General features: G+C 45.6%; 1 protein-coding gene across 1 annotated transcript in view; it reads left to right on the top strand.

The window, feature by feature from the left end:
* RAPGEF1 (Rap guanine nucleotide exchange factor (GEF) 1) overlaps window positions 1-15,868 on the top strand; it is an 84,947-nt gene that overhangs the window by 41,972 nt on the left and 27,107 nt on the right. Inside the window, exons 5-10 of the mRNA XM_009892230.1 lie at window positions 2,671-2,759; window positions 3,154-3,306; window positions 4,873-4,996; window positions 6,309-6,492; window positions 7,092-7,598; window positions 14,176-14,378. Coding sequence (XP_009890532.1) covers window positions 2,671-2,759; window positions 3,154-3,306; window positions 4,873-4,996; window positions 6,309-6,492; window positions 7,092-7,598; window positions 14,176-14,378 — 1,260 coding nt within the window. The remainder of the gene's footprint in view (window positions 1-2,670; window positions 2,760-3,153; window positions 3,307-4,872; window positions 4,997-6,308; window positions 6,493-7,091; window positions 7,599-14,175; window positions 14,379-15,868) is intronic.

Here is a 15,868-nt window from a genome sequence, read left to right as displayed (position 1 = left end):
TCTTAAATTTGCACAGCAGGATGGAGAAAAGAGAGTTTAGAGTAAAGTCTCAGCTGCTGTTAGTGTTGGAATTCAGCAGCAATTTGCAGTATGTGAAAATCTGCGCTGTGGTATCTGAGCTGTAATACTCCAGCAAACAGCGAGACAGTTCACTCTGTTATCGCTGAGTGAATCTGCACAATCCCGTGGAGAGCCGTGTTATCACCGGGTCCAGCACGCAGCTGTGTAGTCTCGTTGCGTGAGACTTGGACACCCACTGTCCTTTCACGTTAGGTCATATTTGAACCCCCGGTACCTGTTGCCATCCCGCCAAAGTAGCGTGCCTGTGCGGAGGGGTGGAAGGTCTCGCCATCCACCACCCGAGCCAGCCCAGGCTGGAAGCGATGCAGAAACATCCATACAGTGCTAAGCCTGAGCTGTCGAGCCCCGCTGAGCGGCAGGGCTGTATCAGTCTCCACTCTGTTGTTAGACTGAAAGTTATTTTGGCCTTCCAGTTGGAGCTGGCTTACGTCTGGTCAGCTTGGAGCATGGTTAGAGCAGATGTGTGGCTGGCTGGGTGGATGCGAACGTGTCTGCCCATCAACAGGTCAGCATTTGGAAGCGGCGTGCGCTCATCTACTGCAGAGTGAGGAACAAGGTTTATTTTAGAAGGGCCGAGATCTGGAAGCAGAACTGAGAAGTTGGACACTTCTCTGCTGTGGAGAGCGTTTTTTGTTTTTCTGGCAGATCACACCAGATCCACTTCCACATTTCAGTGCTTACTTCCCCCTTTATTTTCAGAATTGAACATGAAGGAGTCTCTTGTTCACTTGTGTTACTTGCTGGTTTCATCTCAGGTTTTAGTGCCTTGCGAGGCATATATAAAAAGAAAAAAAAAAAAATCCTTGTTTTGATTACATAACTTCTTAAAAATCCATCTCATTTTGGAATTTCCAGCTTGCTGAAGTAGCATAAGTTTGTAGAGAGGCTTTAATTATCTCTAATTACTGCTGCAGGAATCTCTTTACTTGCTGATAAGGAATAGCATAATGTGCATCTGGCTCGGTTGCGTGCTGATTACCTCTGTGTGTACACTAAAGATCTTGGCTTGATTTTCAAATGCTAATTCTCGTTTTGGGGTTAGTAGAGAAGAGAAAAAGTCAGAGTCCAGGGAATCTGGAGATATTTGTCGAAGTTTAAAGGAAAAAGTGATCCTCTCACACACTGGCAATCATATGTTGTCTTGGTGTCTCTGGTGGGAGGTGTTTGGGGTTTTTTTCACAGCCACAATCGTTTGAATAATTCTAAAGATACTTTTGAGCCAGATTGAATTGTTTTTCTCCCCCGTTGTAACCTACACTCCCATATGGTGGACAAGCCTGTGTCCATTTACAACTGGCAAAATAGGAAAACAGAGCACTTCAGCCGTGAGTGTCGGGGGCTCATCAGCACTGCAGCACAGCTGCACCACCGCCATCTGCGGCACTGGCCTTGGCTTGGTTTAAGGTGTGAAACGTGGTGAAGAAAGGTGAGGAAAAGGAAACGTTACATTTTCCCTTCCACAGTCCTTTCAGGGGATGTTTAAGGAGTGTTTTGGCTTTTGATTTGAGTGCCCATACGTTTTATTTCCCTTATTGTGCTCTCACCACATTGTGTGGAGTCACTGTTCTTGCTGGCGAGTACCCAGTAGCCCTGCAGGGTCCGACGCTGAGTCCATTAAACTGCACAAGAGTCTCCAGAAACCTCTTCAGCGGTGGAAGCTTGTCCAGAGGGCAGGAAGGTGGCAGTCCGTTGTCTCATGGCTCACTCCTGACTGTAACTTCGAGCACGATGCCAGCTGCAGCCAGAAAAGTCAAATTGTGTCACTATGTGATTTCCAAATCGTCTGATTTACAGAAAAGCCTTGTTTGGGATTTGTAGGTTCCCAGGTCCAACGGTTGTTTTTCCTAGTGATGTTCTGTAAACTTTATAGGGGAATTTCTAAAGTCTAAAAGGAATAGCAAGTTTTTAATTAAAGATTGTTCATCCTGAAAGAGAGGATGAAACAGAGGAAAGTACATTTTTTAAAAATAGTTTCTGTTGCATAACTGGGGACACTCAGCACAGAAGTCTGAGGTCAATTCAGTGTCTGTGTTACCACTGTAGTTCTATGATTGAAGGGTATTCATTATTCTACTTTTCTATATACTGTGTAATTTTACTTACAGAAAATTTGCTTTTTGAAATAAACACATACTTGCATATAAAAGACAAAGATTTTTTTTTTTACTGGCTAGGTGAAGTATTCCACTGCGTAACACATATTTATGTATGTAAAGTCAATTTGCCATTTTCTAGGGTGATGTGAGGATTGGAACGCGTTTGTGACGATAGAGGAAAGAGGAAGCACAGCAAAAAGGCACATATGTGGCCTTGTGCAGAATCCCCATATGGCCAGGGTTTATGAACTTAACTCAAATACGGCTAAACTACTGCTGGGGGCAGGCTGCTCCTGAGAAGCAGCGGTGCATCGTTTGTGTGGTTCTGTACCAGACTTGCACCCAGCTCAGCTCTCTGTGTCCGTGCCATCGTTAATCCATACCCTGCGTAACTAAGGGTTTACTGCAGCAGCATCCCTTTCTGTGCTAGGATGTTTGAGTGCGGCATTCAGCAAATAATGATTATTCTCTTTTTCTTTTCTGCATCCATCAGGAGCTGGTCAGACTCACGATCGAAAAGCAGGAGCATCCCTCTCCCACAAGCCCAGTTAAACCCAGTTTACCAGCATGTAAATCTGACAGGTGGGTTACTGACAAGGATTTCTTGTGTGTGCAGGAATGATATAGAAGGGATAATTTCTGGCTACTGAGAGTTGAATTAAAGCATTCAGTTATTCTTCACAGAGGGTAGCATAGTGGTTTTTATGTAGCCTCATCCATTACAGTGGAATCACTTAAAGAGGACAATATGCTGTGATAGGGAAGATACCAAAATCTGGCAATGAAACATCACTTGGCCATGACACATGCACATTGTATTCTGCATATACTTGGAATTCCACCTGCAGATGCAAATTCTGCCTTCTGCTGTAAGTGCCTCTCATATTGCATGTAATTTAAAATATGTATTAATCTGTCAGCCTGCTGCATTCCAACTGTGTTTTATGATCTACAATCTGTATTTTGCTTGTTGCAGCCCATCAGAACTTCCCCTTACAGACCGAGAAATGGAGATCCTCAACAAAACAACTAATATGACTCAATCCAACGAGCTACTGACTGACTCCATGGATGAAGAAGTTGCACCTCCTAAACCCCCTCTGCCTAGTATTCGTGTGGCAGAAAACAGGTAATACTGGCCAACCAGCTGAGCTGACTGAAGCATACCAGTGCCTCTTACCAGCTTCTTGTTTGTTAAACAATCTTGGCAAAATGTGCACAAGAGAGGTCATGAGGATGGTTAGTGATGCCTCTGAATTTCCAGTCCTCCAGAGTCATTCTTCGCTACTCCTGAACTCTGTTTATGACTGTGTTCTCTCTGTCCTGTTTTGAGCTGTACCCTTCATTATCGCTGTTTTCCTTTCATTTTGTGCGAGGATAGTGCCATGCCCTGAGATCCATGCATGAGAGGCATCACATAAATGCCTAAGAACCTTATTTAAAACTATGTGAATACCACTCCGTACAATGGCGTCTTGTGCTGTTGTATCAATGGGAAATGTTCTGCTAACCTCAGCTGGCAGTCACCAATCTGTCCTGCACCTCCAGGTTGTTCTGCATTGCCTATCAGCTTAAGAGTGAAAGGAGCTGATAGTGCGTGAAAAAATCTTTTACTTGGTTGTTCTTACCCTGTTCTGCGAGTAACCACATGAAAGTTTCTATGTTCTATTTTGAGAAGGAAGAGAAAACCCCCGATTTGCAGGTTTTTGGTGTGTGTGTACGATGGTTTTCTTCTCTAGTACTGGCGCTGATGAATGGTGTGAAAAATACGTGTCATGTACTAATTTGAAAATGTGCCATCAAGGGCTGTGGCTGGCAAAAAGAATGACATTTCTGTGTATTTTACAAATTCTCATGGGTTATATGAAAATTTCCTGGTATGTTCCAGGAAAAGAACATGTGTGCTCTTGGGAACCTTGAAGGCTTGACAGTTACCAGAATTATGTGTCATTAGAAGCAAAAACTAAAAGTACACCGGTTAAAATCTCACTAGTTACTGCTAATGTGTGTATCTGAAACAGATTCATGCCAAAACATGGGCCCTCACAGTATACGTGGTGAGAGCAACACCGACCGTCTTGTTCCCTGAATCATAGAACAGTTTGGGTTGGAAGGGACCTTAAAGGTCATCTCGTTCCAACCCCCGGCCCTGGGCAGGGACACCTCCCACCAGCCCAGGTTGCTCAAAGCCCCGTCCAACCTGGGTTTGTTCACCAGGAGAGTAAAAGGGCACAAAAATAATTTTCCTGTCCTGTAAATTTTTAAAACTTTGAACGTTTTTTCAAACCTGGAAGGTTGGAGGAGGAGGGACTTCTGTGAATTGAAACAATATTAGGGTCAACCAAAAGGTTTAATTCAGATTTTCACCGCATTTATTAAGAAATAATTACCGTGCTAATTAGCTCCATTAAAAATAATTTTTAGAACAGCAATTGTTTTTGTTTGAGAAATACCAACTTTTTTCCAACCTTAAAAAATAAATCGCGGAACAGAACCTTACCTGTGAGAGTATTCTTAAATTGATATTTGTTACTGGGTATATTTTGCTGAGTAGCTCCTGGCCAGCTTTGGGCAAGAACCTGTGAGCTTGGAGCCTGGCAAGTCAAAGGCTTTCTGGAAAACAAGCTCGTGAAGCCTCTAAAAGTCTTTTTGCTGGAAGAGTAATGGAAGCATCAATGCCTATTGTGTCTTGCAGCCCTCCACCAGCATTGCCCCCTAAAAAAAGGCAGTCAGCACCGTCCCCAACCAGAGTGGCAGTTGTGGCCCCCATGAGTCGAGCCACCAGTGGATCCAGTTTACCAGTTGGAATCAACAGACAGGTAATGGCGTAATCCCTTTGTGAAAGCCAAGGGAAACATGCTGTGAACTGTAGCAAAAGCTCAGAGAGATGCTGTGACCTGCAGCCGCGCAGTTCCCTGCACGCTGCTGCTCATCCCAAACAGCCCCCTACGGGAGAGCTCCGGAGCGGGAGTTGTAGTGGCAGGAACATCAGTATAATAAAGAATGTGTACAGCTTAATTTTTTTTTTTTTTACAGTGTTGTTGGATTTAATTAACAAATTGCTGCAAACTTTGTTGCCTTGAGCTGTAGCAGAGTGTGAGGATGTGAGCGGTTGAGTGTTGCCGTGTCAAATAGATGAGGGTGTAGAGCGGCTGGCTGAGCTTCCCGAGATCTCACCAGCGTTTACTTACAGGCCAGGGAGCACGGGGCATATCGAGGTCAGAAGTCTGTATTCATCCAGTCACAATTTAAAACATCTGTTAACCCAAAGAGTAGTTTGAGCAACTCCTCTGACCACTGCTGCTGCTTTGGGGAAATTTGTAGATTTTCTGGTAGAAAAATGGAAAACTTGGGACTGTGTGTGTTAACCATATTCCATGGCTTGTGCTAGTCTGGTGTTTATGAGATTGTACGTGGCTGGGGTTGCTTTACGCATTCAGTGACTTACTAACTCAGCAGTTAGGACCTGAATCATTAAATTGCACTAAAATCAAGTCTTGTCCTCATCCCCAAAGCCTCACCTCTGGCTTAGGGAGCCTCTGCCGTCGGTTGGCTGACCCGGATAAAGCCATGGCAGTGCTTCAGTTACTGGTACAAGCACACTTGGGTTGTTTTGCAGGAGTGGGAAAATGCTTGAGCGTTTAACTTTTTTTTTCCTGAAGTAATTTCCAAAATAGAAATGTACTCATAGGCACCGAAAGTTATATCTCGCTATAGGTTATTTTCTCTTTGCGTGCACCTAAGCTAAGCAAATACTTGCTAAAGCCCCAGTTATTTAATGAAACGTCTTGCAGTCTGATTACGTAGTATCAGTGTCTTGTCAAGCAGTCATCAGCTGTGTGTAGCGGTGAGGAACTTGGTCATCTTCTCAGTGGCTGTGAAGTCCACTGTGGGTCACAGCACGTCCTACCTGGAAGCAAAACCACAGAGCTCCCTGCGGTGGGCCCTTTACCAAATCAGAGGTTGATTAGATCTAGTTAGACAAGCTTGTCTAACTAGAGAGGGTGAGCAGCACTGATCCTCTCCCCTCCTGGTTTTCTTAATGCAGTTGTGAGGTGTTTGCTCCTCGACCTGCGTCTTGCTTGCTAGCGAGCTGCCAAGAATGACGGTGATTTGATTTTTTTGCTTAAGGATTTTGATGTTGACTGCTACGCCCAGAGAAGGTTGTCAGGTGGAAGCCACTCGTATGGGGGGGAATCTCCTCGCCTCTCGCCATGCAGCAGCATCGGCAAACTCAGCAAGTCTGACGAGCAGCTCTCTTCTCTGGACCGCGACAGTGGTCAGTGCTCACGCAACACAAGCTGTGAAACGTTAGGTAAGCTGGGGGCGTCCGGGGCCGCTGGAGAAGCCCCCTTCACTCTCGTTTGGGAACTGTCATAGCTGTGATGCAGAAGTAAATGGATTGTGCTTGCAACTGTCATCTTGTAGTTGCTGCAGGCGGTTCTGTGCAGAATTATATTCTGTCGGATAGGAAAAAGCCCAGGGGAATGTGTTTCCCTAGCTATAGATGATTGTGTTCAAACTCAGTTCAGCTCTCAAGTGGAATGTTTTGTTGATTTCAGCCTTGTCTGCAGAAATGACAGTTCTGGTAGACTAAAGTGATGTTGTTTCTACATACTAGGAAAGAAAACAAAAATAGGAATATGAAACATAAATAATCTCTGCAATGACCTTCCTATTGAATTTTTGTTACTTGTTTGCTAGTGTAAAGAAATAGTGATAAGAGTTTTATTAACAGGACATTACAGAAGGTGTAGCAAAATGGTCCCTGCTGCAAGGAAGTACCACTCTGATTAAATGAACTAATTAATTAACGGGTGGAATGGGAGGGGCAAAACAGAGAAGGGCTAAACAGTAAAAGAGAGAAACTAATGCATCGTTCTCCTGTCCCCTCTGTTTAACCAGATCAATCAGATCACTATGATCCGGACTATGAATTCCTGCAGCAGGACCTCTCGAACGCTGACCAGATACCTCAGCAGATGCCAGGTATCCTCAGCCCGTTGCCAGAGTCCTTGGGTGAGTCTGGCTCCCCTTTCCATGGACATGCTTTCCAGCTCCCACAGGGCAGCGCTCCTCTGCTGGAATTCTGCAGCCTCTCGGGAGCAGCGCAGCCAACAGAGACTCCTCCAGCTTTACCAGAAAAGAAGAGGAGGAGCGCAGCCTCTCAGACTTCAGATAACTCAGGCTGCAGGGTGTCCTACGAGAGGCACCCTTCCCAATACGATAACATCTCGGAGGATGACATGCAGAATGCAGCGTCCGTCCCATCAGTACCCTTCACGCCGTTTGCTGCTGTTTTGCCTTTCCAGCAAGGAAACTCTTCAGCACCAGTTGAATTCATTGCTGACTTTGCTGCTCCAGATTCTAACAGTGACCCAGAGAAGCCACCACCTCTGCCAGAGAAGAAAAACAAACACAGTAAGCAAGTTCTTGTGCTTTTTACTTCTACCTTTCCACTACCGTGCAGTTGTCATGCTTCTGATGACCACTAAGTAATGGTGACCTCAAGGTAATGCCCTTGCTTACGTGAGGCTGAGTTTCAAAATCAGTTAGTGTCAAAGGCATGGAAGGGAAGTGTCAGTCCTTTGGCGGGCAGGGGGTGGCTCTTGGAGCCAGGAACAATCCAGGCCCAGGGGAGCTGGCATCACACAGCATCTTCATTACTGTCGTGAGACCGTTTTACTTGGCTGTTTACCTGAGTGCGACTCTTTGAGGCACTTGCGCATCTTCCTGGTTTTTCCTCCCTTTTTATGTCCATTCCTTCCCCCCTGCCCCCATTTTGTAAATGTTTTCCCACTGCAGAAAAGAATTGAGTGTTCTCCAAGAGCTCAGAGAAAGGGCTGCTTTTCTGTCCAAAACCAAGGATTGCCAGAGCAGTTATTTGGCAATAGGAACATAGGCACCCACATAGCTGTGCAAGACAACACTATTAACCTAGTGTCCAGTACTGCTGTTTAGCTACGGGATCTCATTTCCTTTGGATGCCTAAGAATTTCCCACATCGTTAAAATGAGCAGCCTCTAGATGCAAAAGCTCGCCGTCCCCCGCCAGACTCCTGGCACACCAGTACTGACTGTGACTCAAGCTCACGACCTTATTCTGATTTCCTTAATGTTCAGGGCTGAAAACATGTGAAACCTCATGCCGAAAAAGCTGCCGTACTGATCCTCCAAGGATGGCTGTGGACTACATAGTGAGATCCAGCAGATATTAGTTTACTAGTCAGTGTTAGTTTACTAGTCACTGGCTGGCTTTGCAGTTTTACACTGCATGAGGAGGTAGCGTATACAAGATCTGGATCAACAGCGTTATGGCGTACGGCTGGCAGCCCAAGTGAAGAGCTGATTCGAAAGTGCTGAGTTGGCCTTCTGACTCATTTCTGCAGTTTATAGTCTTTTTGCTGAGAATAAGGTGGAAGTGAGATCGGTGCGTTGTGTGGCAAGGTCAGTATTCTGGCCATTTCTGTGATAGTTTCCTGTGCCAGTCACTTTTTTTTAAAAGTGCATTGGCTGAAAGCATTTCCATTATCCCTAAGTGACCACTCCACATTGGTGGCCCTCTGGGATTTTAATCAGACCATAGGGCTTGACCCACCTGAAAGCAAAGGTCTTGTAGTTCAGTGTCCCCATGTGCAGGAAACCACTTTTATCCCTCTCTGTAAGCAAGCAGTTAAAAGATACTGAAAGCAGCTATAAAGGAGCTTAGATGTTTGTCTACAGACATCAGAAAGGAAATAAATGCTGGCACGGGGCATTGCCAGGGTTGGTTGTTATGGCTTGTGCTGTTCAAAATACTCGCCTGCAGTACCAGCTGCAAGGGGGTGTGATACAGAGGCTCCTTCCTGTAAGATCGGGTCCTTGTGGGCTCTGCATATTAAAAATGAGGGCTGGGTCCAGGTGGGTTTCCACCATGCAGACTGGGATGGATGCAGGAAAATGCACCTCTGTACACGCAGGCAGCTTTAGTAGGGGAGACGCCTGCGTGAGTCTTGAGTAAGAGGCAATTTGACGGTTGAAAGAGAGACCTGGGCTGTTTGCTTTTCTCTTTAAGCCTCTTGTCTTTGTTTTCTGTTATCATGTGAGCTGTCAAGGAGTTAAAAACAATTTTAAAAGCTATCTTCTCTTTTTATTGCCCGTGCACACTTTTAACCTCAATACCAAGGCCTTGTATGTGAATTTTCTTTGATGTTAGAATAAAGTTAATTGTCGTCTGGCACTATCAGAAGCTGTTGGAGTATTGATCAGATTGCATTGTTAGGAAAGGTAGAAGCTGTTATCTAATGTGTTGTCAGCTCTGATGGTTTGATAAAGCATCCTTGCTACAAAGCTTGTATACTAATTTGGACCGATACCTTACTGCTGCTGATTTTTTAGTTGCGTTCATGTGACACTGCGAACTTGTTTTAGGTTGTCTTTACTCCTCAGTATATCACACCACAGATCTGTGGTTGTTAGTTTTACTTTTATTTTCAACATTAAAAGGGCAGTAAAACATTACTCAGGCTGTATGGTAGCACCCAGGATTTTTTTGCCTGGAGGCTGATGCATGTAGATATTCTTGTGTAATCACAAAGGTGAGGCAGTGCTGCTTCCATGACTCCAACAAACTCCTGGGATCCAGAGGAGATGCATGAATTTATTAAAAACATCTAGACCTGTCACAGGTGGGACTTGCTTGTAGTCCTTTTGTTGTGGGTCATTTTTGGTAGTTGTCAGGAAATGTTGCAGCAGAGACTTTGGTCTTTTAATTGGTAATATGCAGCAAATCCTGCTTGAGTTAACCGTGTATATTGCTGTGAGCTGTGCTCAGAGGGACCTCCAAGAGTTGACTGCTGTATAATTTAAACGGAGGAGTGATAAGCCTTTTAGTCTGGCATGAATTATTGTTATTTTACTGTGCTGTAAGAGTACATGTTATTGTGCTAAGGGCAAATTCCTCCAGACTTCTGCTTGAGCACCAGCGTCGTGCTCCTGCTGTACAAGCCACAGACACGGAGCAGCTTCTGCCATGAAGAGCCCAAAGTCAGAAATAACAAGATCATCCCGCAAACAGCTTGGAAACTAGTAGCGAGGCACTTATTCATGTTTCCCTCCCTGTCAGTGGGAACAAAATGCAGCCTGGTGCCCTGTAAGCAGCTGGTATTTAACTGCAGGAACCATGCTGAGGGCAGCCCGGGCTTAGCCAGCGGATAATGCGAGCTCTTTGAAAAACAGCTCTCCTCCCGGAGGTGACAGCAAAGACTGGCTTATTTGACCTTGACTTCTCCAGTGAGTTGATGTGCCGTATAGCTTAAGAATTTCCATCATTTTGGCTCTTGTCCATGCACACAAATCTGTTGCGCTTGTTCGGGGCCAGTTGTAACACAGGCTGCTGACACGGCGCCAGGAGTTGGGCTAGACCTTCAGCGAGCCCTCTGCACCGGGTGCTGCTGTGCCTTACCTTTATTGCAGACGTGCCTTATTGCTGATAATCTTCTAGCAATTCCTTGCAGACCCCAAAAACCACTGCTCCAAGGGTGTTTCCCTGACAAGAGGTCGCTTGCTGACTTCTCTCCTCTCCTGCAGCCGAGTGCTGCTTCCAGGACCGGTGGCTGCTCTCCCCAGAGCTCCTGTGACTTCTACCACGTGGGCAGAACTGGTGTGTGCTAGAAACCCCCGAGCAGCTTTAGCTCCTTCAGAAATGACGGCCAAGGCACTGCAGGCAGATTGCTGGGAAGGTGTTCCTAGCCTCAGTCTGGGACTTTATTATTTTTATTTCAAATATTTTCTGTCTGGGTTCAGAACTGACATAAGCCGGGCATGGTGCTGTGATGGGAGAGGTTTCTCTCACACCTCCTGTCCCTCCTGAGGTGCTGCCTTCCGACTGCGTCACTCCACCCCGGCTGCTCACCGTAGCAGCCCCATCTCTCCCTCTGCACAGTCGCTGCAGGGCGTGCAGCCTCATCTGAGCTGGTGATGTAATTTCCCATCTGCTTTTTAAATTTCTGCCTTGTTAAAAACCACAGCAGAGAGGGAAAAGGGGATGGAGGAAGAGGGGGGAGAGAAGACCCTTTGCAAACAGCAGTCTCAGGAGTGGTCCTGCTCCCTTACTCTCTTGTGACGCCCATTTTAATTTGCGCTCTGCAGTCTCTGCTGCTGAGCCAGGGTTGTATTTCACCATCCCAACTGTTTTTTCATTTCGCCTAAAAACAGAGAAGATGACAAAGTAGAAGCAGACATGCTCACCCGCCCTGGACTAGTTGTAACAAGCAAGGCAGCGGAGCTGCCATGGCGATGGGATGCATTAGCTGCATAAAGAGCTGCGATAAAAGAGCTCTTCATTATTCCCCTGCAGATTGAGTTAAGGCTCTCAACAGCATTCAGACGTACTACCTTGAGTTACAGTAATTTAATTTTACGCAAGTGTCTAATGTGATACCCTTTTCGCCAACAGTTCCCGAGTTGTTGTGTTATATAGATATCTGAACGCAGGAACTCACGGCATGATCCTGTCGGTTCTATTCAGATATGGACAGTGAAGTACTGTCTTTGTAGGTAACTCCACATGAAGGGTTGGTCTGAATGACAATGTCTGCTGCATTGTACCAGGACTGCCAAGCCCGAGACCTTGGCTTTTGTCCTACTCAGTTGATTAGCTCTCAAAATGCGGTCTTTTTCCTCAAGCTCTTGTCCTCTACACTTCTCCAAGGAGTCTTGATCCTTAGTTCACTTTTGCTGCTAGAGAATTATCTTTCATAAGTCATCTTTAGATCTTGTCCTCTAAAGTTGTAGTATGATACCAAGGCATTTTTCAGGGCACGGATATTAATAGGAGTACCTTAGTCAACTGAATCACGGACATATGAAAATAATATTTTAGCAATTCTATATTTTCTACACCAAGACTCCTTCACCATGATTTCAAATAAGACACTATTGCCAGAATGTGCTTCTCTTCACTCTTAGGACTTAGGCTGAAATTGATGTGCGTGAGCAAATTTGATCTTGGCTTTAACATGAGTGCCGACGGCAGCAGATGAGCGGCCACAAGCACACACCAATGCGTGTGTGTGCGCAGTTTGAAACCTCTGCCACACTCCCTTCAAGAAGGAGAGGTCTGAACCAGCAAGGGTGGTGACTTACCTCCATGAACTGGTTCTGGGAAGGCAGGAGGATGGCTGGGGGAGGAAGAGGAGCAAGGCTTGGGTAGCAGGGGGTATTGGAGGTCAGAATTTCAGCAGCCTTGGCAGAGCTGTGCGGGAGCTGGCAGTACGGTGGGACACGGACAGGTTGTCCACTGGCAGCGCCATGTGGGGTCACAGGATGGGGACAGCAGCTGTTACCGGTCAGGATTGAAATCCATCAGCTGAGGTTTCCTGCGCTCCTATTGCCACAACCTTTTTTTTTTTTTTCTTTTTTTTTCTTTATTCTATTTTTTGGAGGAGGGATATCATTCTGTGGGAAGGGGCAGCTGTGTTAGCTCCATTTCTAAACAGATTTTAAGATATTAGAGGAAATCTGAAAAAAAGGTGCAAAAGACAGGTGCAAAGCGACTCCTTCCTGCCGGCGCATTTGCACGGCTGCATCCTGTTTGAAATAGGCTGGCGTGTATGTCTGCATTGGCGGGTGAACAGAGGGCTTTGCCTTGCAGCTAGTGTGGGAACTGGCTTCACGATGTGCGAATACTGCATTGTCGCCGTCGTATTTATAGCTTTTACTGAAGTCATCCATTCATTTCAGCTGTACAACTGAAATGCCAGCAGAAGCTGAATAATTGCCACCTAATGACCAGATTTACAAAAACTGACAACTGCTTGTTTATCAGGAAGAAGGGAGGAATGATCACAGAGTATCTTGTGCATGACAGCGTATTTACAAAATGGCCTTGGTTAGTCTTTTTTAAGACACTTAAATACATCTGTTGCTCCTGTTTTCAGGTATACAGAAGAGACTTCTGTATTTATTTTACATTTATTAAGTACACTTCTGATCCTTAATAATTCCAGGGGTTTATAGTAGTCTTTCTGTGACACTGGGTGTCATTCTCCCCCTTCAAGACTAAAATACTGCAGCAGTAACTAATCCTCTGTCAGAGCTGCATAGGCAGACCTGAGTGAGTTTTTTCATAGATTCTGGAAGGATATTGTAGAGATGAAATGGTCCTCTAAAGGAGATTTGATCCCATTTATTATTTCCATTGAACCACATGTCAGAAATGCTTTTGAATCGGTTGGATTCGAGAACTGGAGATGCTAAGATGCTTTTAAAAAGGGATGGTAGCAAAGGGTGTCGGATTTGAGCTAAGGAGGTGGGGAGGCGGGGAGGCATGGTCAGTGGCACTTTTAAAAGGTAAGTCTCTTGTGCCAGCATTGGCAGTGGCATATAAATAGCTGAGGGAGAGGTACCCCCAGTCTTGCAGGCGGGTGTTCCCCGATAACAGTTTTATCAGCTTGCTAGAACAGAGAAAGGCTGTGAACATCCTCATTCTAGAAATCTTGCTGACTACAGGTATGACTTACAGGCACAGAAATTACTATAGATTTATTGTCAAGGTTGCATCTTTGTGCAAGATGATTTGTGGCTCCTAGAAAGCAGACTGAAGTTATTCCGTTTCTTTTGGTGACTGTGGGCATTGCCTGTTGAGGAATATTCTCAAAATTACCATGGGTTACATGAGGAGGGGGTTTGGGCTAAGCGTCAGTGAATCAAACTTGTCAAGTAGCTGTTTGGAGATCTCACTGGTTTAAGCAAAAGTGTTGCCAAGTATATCTGTGGCCTGTGATTGATTGTTGTGCGCTGGATCGCAGGATGGGATATTCAGATCCTTTCCTGCGAGGAGGATGGCAGCTGACTGCGTGAGCTACCTGTGAATGCAGCGCGGATGCCGTGCTGCTCCCGGCCTGCAGCAAAGCCCAAATAAGAGTGGCACGGCCTTACTCTTACTTTATTTTGAGAATGCCTGCTTGTTGGAGCTGCAGCGTGTGGACCAGGAGCAGTGATGTGACCTTTTTTTGCAGTGACGGCATATATGCAGTTTGTGGAAGACTACTCAGAGCCGCAGCCGTCCGTGTTCTACCAGACCCCTCAGAACGAGCACATCTACCAGCAGAAGAACAAGCACCTCATGGAAGTCTATGGCTTCAATGACTCCTTTATCAGCTTAGACCCCTCTCAAGATCTGGCACCTCCTCCTGCTCTCCCACCGAAACAGCGGCAGCTGGTGAGTGAGATGCGCGGTGCGCTCCCCGGCAGGGCACACCAGCCTCCCAGGAACAGCTCTGTTCTTGCTACTCCTGTTTCTGACAGGCTGCGGTGGTGGGAGGATGTCTCGTCGGTGTTGCCACATCATGCTCCTTGTCATCTCGTTAACATGTTTTTAGGCATTTTGCATCATCTACTTTGAGCTCCTTTCTAACTCCACGTTCAGACTGTTCCCCATAAGCACCGAAAGTCCTAAAGTGCCCTAAAAACGAAACGTTAGTCTTCCACATGGCACGGCTGAATCTGTGCCAGACTACAGGCTTGTGTAACGACAACTGCTTTGAAGATTTTGACACGCTGGGCGACGCGATTTTCAGGAGATTGCTGTACTGTTGTGCCCAGTGCTGTTTTGAAACTGTTGTCAAGGATGCCACTAATAATAACCATTTATACATAATAACTGCTTTTACGGCTCTGTCTTTGCCAGAGCCGCAGAACATTGGTACAGCCATTATTTAACTCGTGCGTGTTTTCTCCACATTAGTCCCCTTGTGTGATTCAGGATTTTACCTGGTTTTCCGTGTTCTGCTGGCCCTCCCAAGCTGCCACCACACAAAGGCACATCCACAAGTGTATGTGTGTTGGGCGGTGGGTTTAACAGTACAGCGAGTGCCGTTTTTCACGTGGGGGATGAAATCCTGGCCTCAGTGATGGCAGCAGCAGTTTTGTTTCCAGCCTCAGGGGAGCTGGGATTTTGTCCTGTTTCGTTTTAAGGATCTTCCTTTCTTTTCACTTTTTTTTAAACTCCAACCTTAGGGGGGTTGTTTATATTCATTATCTGAGTTGCCTTTTTTTTAAAAAAAAAAAAAAAATGCATCTTTGGTGCTGCTGTAGCTAACTTAAATTGGCCACAGCTTTAACAAAACAGGAGGAAATGTGGGAACAGAGCCATGGTCTTACCATCATGAGGGCAACTGTTGCAATATTTCTTCATGCTATCTATGCTAAAGTTTGACTGTCCTAAGGTGTTACTTTCTAATGGGAAAAACAACTGAGAAATTTAATTTTGGGATTTGCGTTACTACATTCCTGTGATGCAGGTGGGAGTCCTAAAAAGATTAAGTAACATTTCCGGCTGAGCTAAACTGAGTATTACACACTATTGCTCTGTGGGATGAGACCTTAAATGCCGGTGTTCCATCTGCTTTGCAGGGACACCGAAGAGTCAACAGAACTCCTCTTTGAAGGATCAGGGAGTTCTCCGGAGTCTGTGGTCCCCTTGTCAGTGTGATCCTCGCACTGTCACTTGTACCTTGTAGTCCCTTGCCCTACCTCCTCCTAGAGGTAGCTACGCTCTAGTGACACTTTCCAGCGGTGACTTGGTCTTACACAGTCATGAGAGAGGGCGTGTAAAGCACAGATTTACTGTAGCCATTGTGCAGAAGGGAAATTCTGCTCCTTTTCTGAATTTGTCAGCTGAAGCAAAGCATTTCTTTGCTGCCCTTTAAT

Source organism: Charadrius vociferus, unplaced genomic scaffold (assembly GCF_000708025.1).
Source record: "Charadrius vociferus isolate BGI_N301 unplaced genomic scaffold, ASM70802v2 scaffold549, whole genome shotgun sequence".
Taxonomy (NCBI): Eukaryota; Metazoa; Chordata; class Aves; order Charadriiformes; family Charadriidae; genus Charadrius; species Charadrius vociferus.
The sequence above is the reverse complement of the archived record's forward strand: the minus strand, read 5'-3'. Positions and strand labels throughout refer to the sequence as shown.